Raw genomic sequence first — 13,913 nt, forward strand, 5'->3', positions numbered from 1 at the left:
AAATAAATGGTGTGTGGTGAAACATTGATGTCCGTCTGTCTGTGCCGGGGCCAGGTTTCACAATATATATAGTCACACAAGTGTGATTGGAAGGCAGCTAAAGAGCCAGAATAATAGTAGTCCCACGCCAGACCAGGGGGTCTCTCTCAATCCTCTGCAGACCATCCACGGGAAATTCTGCTCACTTCTGGCACCTATGATGACGTCACTTCCGGTATTGGTGCTATTGATGACGTCACTTCAGGAACGTTTTGGGGTACATTGAGGACATCACGTCCTGTCCCGGTCCAGATGACGTCACTTCATGTCTCGGCCATTAAAAGCCGCCCTCTTCCCATCCTAAAATCAGTTCTGTTTTGGACTCTGTTTGGTGAACAACAATTTACCCATTTGCTGCCAGGGCACAATATATGGGTGGCTGACCCAAACCTTTTTTGATGGCTCTGGCTTGTTTGTATGACAATATATTACATATTACTCATAGCTAGCTTGTGGCCATTTCTTGCATTTTGCTTGTGGTTATCGCTCTGTCTGTGTTTTTTGTTTGTTTGCTTGAAGCACAGTGGTATAACTACTGCCTCACAGCTCAGATCACATCTTTGACCACATTAATCTCTCCAGCAGGAGTTAGCAGGTGCTTCCCTAGCCCTCAGGGACACTTAAAAGACCATTGCACCATTATAACGCACTCAAAACTAGTTCAATCCCTCCTTCAGCAAAGTTCCTGAATATTTTCATAATTTCACTGAACTCCACAAATACCCCGAACTAAATAAAGTTAAATTAAAAATTGGGGAACAGAGGTTTTCATTAAATTTGGGTTGCTGATGTAACACTTTCTCCAGACTAATGTGTTTAACAGAAACATAGTAAGCATTTCTTTCTCCGTCCCAGAGTCACAACAACATACTCACGATGTGATGAGCTTGTTGTCATCTGGAACGATGCCATCATACACAGCCAAGCGGTCGCGGCACTCTGTCAGCGCCCACTCCAAGTGCAGCTTGATCCGATGTGCTGGTGGTCCTTCGATAAGCCACATGCATGTAGAAAGGGAGGAATCCGGTCCCTTTAGAGACGTGAGAGCCTTGGAATCAACAGAGTTGTGCCGATAACACCCTAGGCAGGGAAACCAAACGATCAAATTCATCATCTGAGTACTGTCTGAGATAACCAGATGAGATTGGAGCTCCTTAATCGTATTACATATTAGAGCTGAAAACCTACAGCATTTGTGGTATTTTCAAAAATATTTTTTAAATAAACTGCACTAACAACCAAAATTGTCATTATGATGTAAAGGTCGCATTTACCTCTAGCTATTATTGTCAAAGGTGTTTTGGTTTAATTTCTAAGAGCATATATAATGAAGTTTGTCTATTCACAGCTCTTAACGATCACATTTACAATATGTTTACTGTTCATTAGGTCTCAGGCAGACATCTTTATATAAATTTAAGACTTTTAAATAAAGTAAAAGAAAATGGCAACTTTAACATTGGTGTATGTTTAATAAACAATGTAAGAGGGGTTCCAAAACAAACGAGCACAATTAATCACAATTAAAGGATGAAATTCAATTTAAACTTAACAAAACTCTGTCTTCTTTTGCCCCCTGTTCATAGTTAAAGGGAATACTCCACCCAAAAAGTGATATATTTATTTTATACAGTATGTTGCTTACCATATGTAGTTGGTAATGAGGGCCAAGAAAAACTCTTAATCTGACATTTTCATGCTGGTTAATTTATGATTTAATACAAGCCAGTAGAGAGCAATACCGTAAAATGTCAAGCAATGTGAAAAACATCCACGGGAAAAAGAAAAAAAACAATCTCATGTTACTTGTGTTGCATATTCCAGATGTCACTTATACATTCATATGCTCTAAATGTGCAAACTACACCCATTTTTGGGTAAAATATTGATAATTCCAGTCAAATCAGCACACATCGTAAACAGAAAATGCAAATCACATCTTTTTGAACTGAAGATCCGGCTCTTCTCCTCATTCATTGGTGATGAGACTTGTCTTCAATTCAAAAACTCAGCCCCATGTAACTTGCATTTCCTGTTTCCAGAATTATCTGTTTAACAATATTTTAGCAAAAAAGTGAATCCATTTAGGATTGTATGACTGGATATTTGACATGTTTTTTATACGACTTGAGTAAATCATTTTCTTTCCCCCCAATTTTTCACATCGTTTACCACTGCAGACCATTGGACGCTATTGGCTTGCATTATATTGTATTTTTTTTTTTTATCTCCTGGGATTAAAAATATTTCATAGCCATCAGAAAAAAAACTACACGGGGTAAGTAGCATACAGGTATAAAAATATATATTTGTGTGGACCATTCCTTTAAGCTTCATCCACCTCACTACCGAATCTAATAACCAGTTTCATCTACTGTGAAGCATGTCGATTATGGACTGAATAATAATTATGTATGAATTACGGCGCACTGACAGAAGCATGCAGAACCAAAAGGCACAGACAAAAGAGCAAATCTGTTTGGGAAGAATGAGGGGAGCTAATGGGCTGCCTTTTATATCTCAGACAGTTGATGTGGCAAAAGGTGCAGGAATTTAAGTTAGCAGACATTTTCTAAAAACAATTAATTCTTTGCATGTTAAAATTAGCTTTAGGTGTTGTCCCTTGTAATGACATTCCCACTGCTTTTGAAGAGCTCATGAATACTTTTAAATGTTGTTATACTAAGGTTGGTATAATATTAAGAATTGTGTCACTGTATCTGTTTTAGATCTCTTTAAATGTATTTTTCATTCTTTTTCTGTGTAACATGCCATGAAGAGCTGAGCCAGCTTTAGCACAGAGTGTCAGCTTTCAGAATTGCTGGGCCAAGCAAAGCATAAAGATAGACAAGAACAGCTGTTGTCAGCCCTAAAAGGCCTAAGTGTTATATGATCTGACTGTCTGCTGCTTAGCCTAAGTTTGTCTACCTTGTTTGGCATTGTACTGGGGGATTTGGTCGTGTGGACACAATATAAAAGAACGCTGGAACCTTGCTAAGCTTTGAGGACCCGAGGGAGTGGAAGCTATAGACTCCAACGCCACCTCCGTTGTGACAGAAAAAAAGCCATTTCTACACGACCGAATCCCCGCGGTTAGAGATAAAATGTGACTGGTCTTCCCTGTCATTTTAAAGCAACGTAAGCCGCATTAAACAAGCTAAGTATATTCTGTCTTTTCTGTGACTTTGTCGCCGCCTATCGCCGAAAAGAGGGATATCGCCGTTATAATTTATACTTATTTAACTAAAGGGTTATTAAAACGCCGCAATATAAAAGAACATATTTCCACGGAACTAACACTCCCATCGGAAACAAATGTAAAGCACGTTATATCAAAAAACATAACAGAGGTAACAGGTATTTATAGGTAATAGCTTTGCGTTTTTCATTGTTTGTAATCTGTCTGCAATAAGTGATCCTAACCTTTAAAGAATATTGTGCATACGAAAAGAAAATGCATTTTCTGTCACTGTTAGGACCGGTTTATACTTCGTCCTCAGAACGCGTACACATTGCGGCTGCCACGTGTTCCCAGAGGGTCTGCTGAGCACATTATCAGAGATTATCATGACACATGTGTGAGTTTCAGTAGCAGCAAAAATGTGGGTGGTGTGTGCGTTCAAGTTTTGGTATGTATCATTTTACTATCAACTTGTGACAACAAGATGCAGTGCCACCCCAACAGGATAAATCTGCATGCTTCGATGTTTGATGAATGGTTCGATGTGGTGAAGCAAATCATCAGACTTAAATGCTGACCTGTGAATGTATTCATGGTGTTTTTTTTTTCATTCATTTCTGGCATAGGCGATACAAGTGTCGCATATTCCCCATCGTAATAACGCATTTACAGGTCTCACATACTGTCTTTGGTGTCTCTGTTGCCATCGTTTTTGTTTTTTTTTAACCTTCACGACAGCATCAGAATACAATGAATTTTTATCTTTAACAACTTTCTTCCCTCGACTCACAACACAGCAAAACCTGACGCGGTTTTCTCATTGTGATTTTGTCTCGCACTGCCACCTGGTGGAATCCTCCAGATTTACAAAAAGTACACCTGCAGGTATAGTCAGTACACTGCTTACGTAGCAGCAGCATCCTCAAGAGCACGTGTCGCATAGCGTTAAGTACATCCCCGGCCTTAGAGTTACCATACGTCTGCAATTTTAACAGAAATGTCCTCTTTTTAGGTGCTTATGAAGGCACTCAGGTGGATTTTACAAAATTGTCAGTTTGTCCGGGTTTTTCACACTGTGGCCCATAGTTTCCAAACAACTTTGCATTTTTTCAATTCAGTTAAGGCCAATATAAAGACGGGTGCTGCTTTTAGACCTGTTGTGAAGGATTGCACAGTACAGGCTCCCTTTCATTTAAAATGATTTGTTGTCCGTCTTTATCTTGTTAGCATTACTTTTTTCCTTATGTCACATATACATTTCATATATATTATTAAAAAATATCTTACCAGTAGATAAAACTAACCCCAAAGGGCTTTACGAGTTTGTGCTCTTTGCCACTACGCACAATTATCACTCTGCTCTTTTGTCTGCAACCTTTTATTGTGTCGCCCTGAATTACATCAAAATCTGACTGCAGGCTTTTCTGGACTCACACCAACATGTAATTTTACAGCCTTAATTCATAACCTGCATATTTTCCGTGTCAGTTTCCCTCCAGAAACAATTTGTTCCTGACAGCTTCATTTTTTCATGGCTCTGTACTCTTTCTTTTTTTTCAGTTTTGTGTCAATGGCAAAGCACAGCAAAATCATAAACAAAAAATAAAGGCAAAGAAATAAAGGTCTTCATACCAGAGGTAACTTTCAAAGCATCTATGATCTTTGAACTTGATTCTGTTCAGAAATAAAAATAAATAAATAAAAGCACATACACAAAAATTAATAAAGGAAAACATGAACATGCAAAAATGAAAATGTGTTAACATTCTAAAGAAAAAAAACATAACCTGACAAAAGGAAAACTGAAATACTACTTAGGATGACAAAAAATAAATAATAATAATAATAATAATAATAATAATAATAATAATAATAATAATAATAATAATGGAGTGAACACCTACAATAGTATGGTATATAGAATATTATCTATTTTTATTTATTAAAGCCTCTTGTGGCACAATCTGATTTATGTATATTTCAGTTCTTTTTATAGGTTTCTTTTTTTACATTGAAAGTGTAAAATGGTGTTTAATTGTGAAAAATCACATTTGATGAGATGACTCGTGGAATGCTCAAACGACCATTTACAATGATTACAAAGGCATGAATGATCGAAAACTGTGTTGTTTTTAACTCAAGGAAATCCAGGGAGGCCCTAAGCGGAATCTCCTTAGAAGTCTCTCACCACTCACTAAATCCATTACGTTAGTATTTCTTATTACACCTATAATTGGAACAATAAACATAAATAAATAATAAATAAACAAATAAGCACATATCATAAACTCAACTATAACCTTTAATGTCACATACAAATACTTTTCTCCCTATTATAAAAAAATCTTGGGAGGGAGACGAGACGTGATCTTCTCAGAATAAACTTTGACGTCATGTAAGACAAGGCAGTGAGACAAAAGGACAGCTGCTGTACAGGCTTTTAAATGATCGACGTGCAGCGCGACAAGCAGAATACATAGCTCGCCAGCAATAGCAAGCCAGCAGATGATCCGAACGCATCTCCTTAGTGTGTGTTCAGCCTCATCCCCCCCCCTACCCCCACAATGTGAGTAGCATTATACGTCCCACGAGAAAGACATTTAACCACGCCCGGGGCCGGAAATAAAGGACAAAGAGTAGATGACAAAGTAAAACATCGTAAAGAATTCAAAAAAGTTGGCGTGGTACACATGCACAGCAAGTCTTCTCGGAAGACACTTTGAAGTCCCGGGAGATTACTTACACATCACGTCCTACTTACAAACAATTTCTTGGACACACCTTAACATCCCTCAAGACAAAGAAGTGACACAAAAGGACAGCTGCTATACAGGCTTTTAAATGATCGATGTACAGCGCAACAAGCAGAATACACAGCTCGCCAGCAGCAGCAAGCCAGCAGATGATCCGAACGCATCTCCTTAGCGTGTGTTCAGCCCCATCGCACCCCTCCGCCCCATGTGAGTAGCATTATACGTCCCACGAGAAAGACATTTAACCACGCCCAGGGCCGGAAATAAAGGACAAAGAGTAGATGACAAAGTAAAACATTATAAAGAATTCAAAACTGTTGGCATGGTACACATGCACAGCAGGTGTTCTCGGATCTTCTCGGAAGACACTTTGAAGTTCCTGGAGACTACTTGCACATCACGTCCTACTTACAAACAATTTCACGGAGACACCTTAACATCCCGCAAGATAAAGAAGTGAGACAAAAGGACAGCTGCTGTACAGGCTTTTAAATGAATGACGCGCAGCGCAACATGTAGATCACGCAACACAGTACTAGCAGCTCCTTGGAATAACTCATTCACTGCAACTTTATTACTGGCAAATATCAAGAAATAAAAAATGCATAAAAAGGAATGAAATGAAAATTACAATCTCTTTAAATTGTATATCCGGTTAACCAAACCTGAGGGTTTGGTGAGCGAAGCGAGCAGGGGGCAGAGCCCCCTAGTGTTTTATACAGTATAATCAAAACATGGAAGTGAACATTGAGGCATTTCATCAGTCTCTTTAATGAACATTTCAACAGCACACATCTACGTTTTCTGAAGGCAAAGTCTTCTTGGAGGTCATCACATGACAGCTTCTGTGCGAGGTCACAGCTCATGCTGATGAGAGCTAATCTGCCTGTATGTTGTTGTGTCATGGATGACCTCAAGTGTGTCGTGATGAGCTTAAGTTATGAAAAACTGGTCACTGGGAGGGTCACTGCCATTCAGAGGGTAATCCATAGATTTGGTCTTCAGTGGTATTTAATGGCAATTATGTACCAAGTGATTTGTTTCCTTTATAAATAAAGACCTAATTAATATAATAATAATAATAATAATAATGGTCCAGGGTGTCAATGTACTGTTACTTTTTGTTTCTTGATATAGCCAACAGAATCATTCGTGACATGATAGAACAACAACAACAACCCTAACCTAACTCTAACCACTACTATTACTACTACTACTACTACTAATGATAATAATAATAAAATAAAAACTACTAATTCCACTACTGAATGTGCTTAATAAACTTACATAATACAGTAAATACAGAGTGAAATTGAAGCTGAATATTTAGATGTTTAACAAATCAATATATGAATATATCACCTACACTGCCAATAGCTGCCAATAAAATTCACCAACAGTTGAAATGAATCTGAGCTCAATGCTCTTTTGTATGTCAAAGTTGCTTGTGTGGTGCTTTTCTACAATTCAGGCATGAACTCTTTGTATAATGGCGGGTTGGTCAGGCAGCACGCTACTGGCTGTCAGAAAAAGGGGCAAGCATGAATGTACTAGAAAGTCATCATGTGTAGCTAAATTTGACATGTCCACCATTTTAAGTCATGTAAACTGAACACAATCCACCAATGAGCTCAGCAGCCTCAGTCAGCAAGCCTTATATACCTGACGATTAGAAGCCACATAATGTGACATTGGCCTTAGATGGGGAGCTTCTGGTTCCTTGGTCATTTGTGTCTTATTGCTAATAACAGGTGGAGGCTCTCAGGCTAAGGATCTGTGCTGGTATCTGGAAGGTTGCTGACTCCATTAGGCCCTTGACCCAAAATTTGTTCCGGGGTGCTGTACAATGGCTGACTCAACGCCCTGACCCCCAAAAGTCATGCAAAAAGACAATATACTCTGGGGGCTTAATCAAGTATAACAAATCAAAATCAAAAATAAAAAACAATGCAATTAAAACAGTGAATGCAGCTGATTAAATCTAAAAGAAGCAAATAATGGTGGTGAATGTTAACAAATAAAGCCTAAAAATGATGCTCGAGTGATAATTGGTACAACCTGCTGCCACTACAGCCCTCCAGGACTGACTTTGCAGATCCCTGCTTTAGGTTATTATCATTTAATATGACCCTTAAAATATATTACTTTTCTTTTTCTTTTTTTTTAAATATCATCCATCCATCCATTTTCCAACCCACTGAATCCAAACACAGGGTCACGGGGGTCTGCTGGAGCCAATCCCAGCCAACACAGGGCACAAGGCAGGAATCCAATCCCGGGCAGGGTGCCAGCCCACCACAGCACACACAAGGGTCAATTTAGAATCGACAATCCACCTAACCTGCATGTCTTTGGACTGTGGGATGAAACCGGAGCGCCCAGAGGAAACCCACGCAGACACGGGGAGAACATGCAAACTCCACACAGGGAGGACCAGGGAAGCAAACCCGGGTCTTCTAACTGCGAGGCAGCAGCGCTACCACTGCACCACCGTTCCGCCCTTTTTTAAATATCAAGTTATTAAAACTTATAATACATTTTTTAACATTGAGACTGCTAATTCAACTCCTTGTAAAGGATATCTAAGCTGAAGTGTTCATATACTTACTTGATACCTGCTAATAAAAGAAATATAAAAAATACCACCTATTAATATAAAATTTTAATAATTATTAATAAGTCAAATCTATATACTGCAAATAATGACAACTATAAATTATCCATTTAGTGTACTTCTTTGTATTATATTTTATATTATTGTATAGAATCTGTCTCTATTTTGCATTGCACATCACCAAAGCTCATTGGTTTCTTTTGCCAGGACAGAAATTTGTTGTGTGCTTTATTTCTAGTATTATTATTTAAAACTTAATTGTGCATTAGTATGGGAGCAAATGTTTTGGGCTGCACTGCATCACAGCCATCCTTTCATATTCATAAAAATCATCTTTTCAAGATGTGATCACTACTATTATTCATTTCTTCTATGACAGCTTCTTCATCTCCCCCACCAAACCCTTCAACCTCCTCCTGCAACATTCCCCTCATCCCATGAGACATGAGACCACATTCCAGAAGCTGAGAAACACTTCAGCAAGGGATCTGCATTTGTAATGGTTAACTTTCCTCCTCCCATTCCAGTTTCACATGTGCAGTTCTCTGACTTCTAAAGCTCATGGCTTTTAAAACAGTAAAGTTGGTCGACAAGTTAGCTCAGAGCAAATGCACTGCACTGCGTATCTTTATAACTCACCGCTAATGGTGAACGACTCAATGTCCACTAGGTAGTCCCCTTGAGCAGACACTCCTAAGGTGCCATTAGCGCGTAGAGTTCTCTGTAGACTCTCAGCGATTGATTCCGCAGTCAGAATCTCTCGCTTTCTCTCAGGCACTGATAGGATCAACCAGAAGTAGCACACCAGGCTGCCTTCCCTGTTGAGAAGAACACAGAAATTGTCAAGGAAATGTGGTCACTGCTACTGTATTCTCACTCTCTTCATATTTGTTTTCACATTTTACACATGTCTACACTCCTGATAAGTGCTTCAACAGTAACACAGCTTATTACTCAATGATTACTCTTCAAAATACAAAGGTTTTCATTCTGCACAAGTCATGGGCATTGCTTTGCAAATCAAATAGGTGAGCAAAATTACAAAGCTCAGTCAGTTAGGGTACTTTTTGAGACGAGTGTGCAATATTTTTATGAATTTAAAACCAGACAAAATGTTTTCTATATTTGAATTAGGGGAATGTTCAAAAATTGCTCAAAAGGACATTTAAGAAAAAAAAAACTATAAAAAATTTGATATCTATATCAGGGGTCACCAACTCCGGTCCTGGGGGACCACTATGGCTTCAGGTTTTCATTCTAACTCTTTTCTTAATGAGTAACCTGTTTTTGCTGCTAATTAACTTCTTTTGAAATTTAATTGACTTGTTCTTGAAGACTCAGATCCCTTAATTGTTTCTTTTTCTTTAATTAACAGGCAAACAATAATAAGATATAAAATGAGACAAAACAACTGGTGTCCATCATACAATATCTGAAAATAAAGAAAGGTGAAGGTCTCAGAAATGTCAATCTGCTCAGGTCCCCAAAACATTTTATCTCTTAGAAAGAGAAAATCAATAATTTTGGAAATTTCTGCTAATGCACCAGGAAAGCAGTAAAAAAAAAAGCCACAAAATTAAAGAACAGGTTTAATTAACGACAAGAATCAGCACCTCATTATGCAGCTGGTTGGAATGAAATTGGTTGGAGTTTGAGGCCCTGACTTAGTTGGTCTTCTGTTGGCTCACTCACTTCACATGTCATTTCTGTTTGGGTGCCATTTAAGGAAAGAAATTAAGCAATTCGAGAAACGATGAAGAAATTCATGGGCACAAATTTTAAAAAAGCAATTTAATTAAAATTAAGTTAATTAGCACCACAAACAGGACACTTTTTTTAAAAAAGGGTTAGAATGAAAACCTGCAGCCATGATGGTCCTCCAGGATTGGACTTGGCGACCCCTGTTCTATATGATAGTGATTAAGGGGCAAATATACATCAGGTCTGCTTATGGTATTATCAATAAGAATAGCTGTTGAGTGTTGGTGAGTGAAAAATTTCATTCGAAATTGAATTTGCAGCGAAAGTCAAAAACATATAAATTGTGTTCCACTTCCAGTAAAATTTGCAGCGTTCACTTAGTTTCAGTCTGCAAACATTTAACTGTATTCATTTAGTAGTCTTGCAAGGGCCAGACGTGATTCTTGCATGAGAATACGCACATGGGGTCAACCCGTTAAAAAGCGTGTTGTGAAGAGCGTTGAAATCCTGCACTGCAAAGGCTCCATCCACAGAGATTTTTCCTATAACAACAACCCCTCAATTCCTAAAGTTCATGCATTTTAAACTAACACCAGGGCATCAGGGGGAGAGCCAAAGATACTGAGTCTTGATGTTGAGAGAAAAATAAAAAGAGAGAAAATAAAAAGCTATTATGGAGCTCAGTTGCACGGTTCACCGACAAAAGCGCGATAGACATATGCACCCCGACAAAACCACGACCGACAAATGAGCGCTGGCAAACCCGCTAACTGGTTTTCGACAAATGCGTGCCGACAAAATCGCAATGAAAAAATCGCGAGAGAGGCCAAGAGAGTGGGACGCCCATGCTGCAATTCTTCCTATGTATGCAGGGTGTGATCTTAAGGACTATCTGCGTGCCGTGCTGATGGCATGCCGCGTCTCATAATATTGACTTCTAAAATAAAGATTATTATATATGGTTTAAACTAGTAATTCATATTTAATGAAACTGGGGCGATTTTGTCAGCGCGTTTTAATCGGCGCTATTTTGTTGGCGAGCATATGCCTATCTCGCAAACGACGGGTCACACAGTTGCACAAGGTAGCTAAAGCTTAATAATTAATTTTCACGTTGTAAAGAGTATGGCAACAGTAGAGACAGACCGACAGACAGACACACATATAGAGATGACCTCAACTAATGGTCTTCACACCTTTAATAATTATAATAATAAAATTTGTTTATATAGCACCTTTCTCATGTTCATGCTAGAGAGGTGCCTCAGTCCGCTACGATATCTTTCTATCATTACCTACTGCATCAGCATATAACATAACAGCTGCAAATGGAATTTAAGTAAGCATTGTGTTCCCAGGATATACAACGTGTTAAAACACTGCGGCTATTCTGTCACAGCGTGTTTGTGTTTCCAATTTGTCAGTAATGTTAAATTTCTTTAGTTATTTGTTTAGATTTTGTGCAGTTTTGTGAAGTCAGAAGGTGGATGGAGTGCAGCCTCCTCTGTGTGTCTACTGGTGTTGTTAGTCAGATTTGTTGATTTGGGTGTTTTGAGCACTGAAATCTGCATTTCTATTGGCTCTTTGTTATCAGCTCTCTTCATGGCAGCCATTTTGATGGGTTGTGACACACCGTTTACTTCAAATTCATATTTAGTAGTTTATATTTTCATTATATATAGCTGCCAACTATGTTAAGCTTACATTGACTCCTACAATATCATCATAATGCTGAACAACAGAGAGCCCACATAGCAGCTTTGATAACGTATTGTTCATGTTTACCGTTTGTTCATTGGTGCTGTTGAATGCCAGTTTTTCTCTTTCATCAGGTTGTGTTTAATTTTAAAACGTGTAATGAGCTCTTTGCACATGCAACACACATTTATATGTCTAATATGGCTTTTTTAGGAGCTTGCTGTCTGTCAGACCAGGTTAACAAGAGCACCTTTGATCTTTGCAGTTCATGCGGCATTTGATTAGTTTAGATGTGTGACACTCAATGAATCTTTTAGTTGTTTCCACCCAGTTTTAAACAAAATTCATGGTTGTCTCCAGATATATATATTATGTTTCTGGCTTCAGTGAGATTAGCCATTTAGTATTTACAGTAAATAAAGATCTCTGATCTGTTTTTGGAAACTAGTGGTGCAAGTTCAAATGGTCCAGAATGAAGGAGAGAGAAAGGCAACTATGTAAGATGGTGGGGATCTTTAATAATAATGTGGCACTTTCAGTGGCAGCATGTGTTATATATGTCCCCAGATGGCAGGGCAGTGTGTCGCAGTAGTATGCTTAGATAACTTCAGCACCTACAAGAGTTCTATGCAGTCCCGAGAAGATCAGGACTGTTGCCTTGGCACCTGTTCCAAAGGGCAAATCTCTTCTCTGCAAGATGTCTTATCATTGTTGGTGATTAGACTTATGAATGTTTTGGAAATAGGAAATTTAACGATGCAGCTGGAGCTATGCAAGGCCAGGCAGTCACATCTGAACGAGGTGTAGAGCAAAGAGCTCACCCTGAAGTATGTATTTGCTGAGGATCAGTGTGGAGAAAATGATACTACCAATCTGCTCATACTGAGTACTTCTAATCAGAAAGTCCAATTTGAGGACAGGGGTCGGGTCAGGTCAGGTCATGTCAGGTTTGGGAGCATGCACTGGTACAAAACGTTGCCGTACCCAGAGCACGATGAAACACCTCAGGATCCCAGTTGGCAACCCCTTCAGGAATACATGCGGTCCATTTCTACCATCCATGAATGACCATCTAACTGCCACAGCTAGGTGTTCCGTGGGTGTCCCCTTGGCCTGGTCCATCCACTCGGTTCCTCAGCAATGAGGATCATGTTATCCAGATCACCCTCAGGGAATCGAGCCACATGGCTGTAAGTGCCATAACTGACACTCCCTCACAATGCAGGTAATGTGCCTCATTGAGCAACACAAACTCAAACCAGCGATACCCAAGGATTCTCTGTAGAGACACAGTACTGAAGGACTCCAGTCTTCATCTCAGGTCACTGGATAGCGTCCATGTCTCGCAACCATATAGCAAGACAGGAAGCACAAGGACTCTAAAGACTTGCACCTTTGTCGTTTTGCAAAGAAATTGAGAGTTCCACACACACACCTTTCCAGCAATCTCATCTCTCCGTCTACTGACTTCATAGGAAGAGTCACCAGAGACATGAATGTCGCTGCCAAGTTAAGTAAACCGAAGATGTCTGATGTCACTCTTTGAGGACATAGACAGATGTAATTTTTGATGCAAATAAGTTAATTTTTAAACAAAACCTTGAAATCAATGTCTTTCTCTGATTGCTGCTAATGTTGTCAAGTGCTGGACTGATCAAGTCTTCATTTAGATCTTTTGTTTCGAGTTACAGGGTTGGCCCAAGCACAACAGAAATAGCTTTTTTCTTGAAAATTCTCCTAAGACCACAGCAGATTATCATTGTCAAGCTACAGTTAATGTCTGCTTTAACATTTTGTTTTCTTCTATAGCTTTTACTTACCCAAATGCAAAGACCTTAGTGGTGTTGAAGATCTGCGAGAGATCAGATGACTTGAATAACTTCTCGATCTGGTGAAGCAAGAACAACTGTCAGATACCTCTGTTTCT

The 13,913-nt window shown here is 39.0% G+C and overlaps 1 protein-coding gene across 1 annotated transcript in view; it reads right to left on the minus strand.

Annotated features, from left to right (window-relative positions):
* LOC120536975 (transmembrane protease serine 6) overlaps positions 1-13,913 on the minus strand; it is an 87,553-nt gene that overhangs the window by 37,228 nt on the left and 36,412 nt on the right. Inside the window, exons 4-7 of the mRNA XM_039765557.1 lie at positions 13,807-13,874; positions 9,227-9,405; positions 4,853-4,894; positions 915-1,119 (exon numbers count right to left, since the gene is read on the minus strand). Of these exons, the coding sequence (XP_039621491.1) occupies positions 915-1,119; positions 4,853-4,894; positions 9,227-9,405; positions 13,807-13,874 (494 nt within the window). The remainder of the gene's footprint in view (positions 1-914; positions 1,120-4,852; positions 4,895-9,226; positions 9,406-13,806; positions 13,875-13,913) is intronic.

This window comes from Polypterus senegalus, chromosome 10 (genome assembly GCF_016835505.1).
Source record: "Polypterus senegalus isolate Bchr_013 chromosome 10, ASM1683550v1, whole genome shotgun sequence".
NCBI lineage: Eukaryota > Metazoa > Chordata > Cladistia > Polypteriformes > Polypteridae > Polypterus > Polypterus senegalus.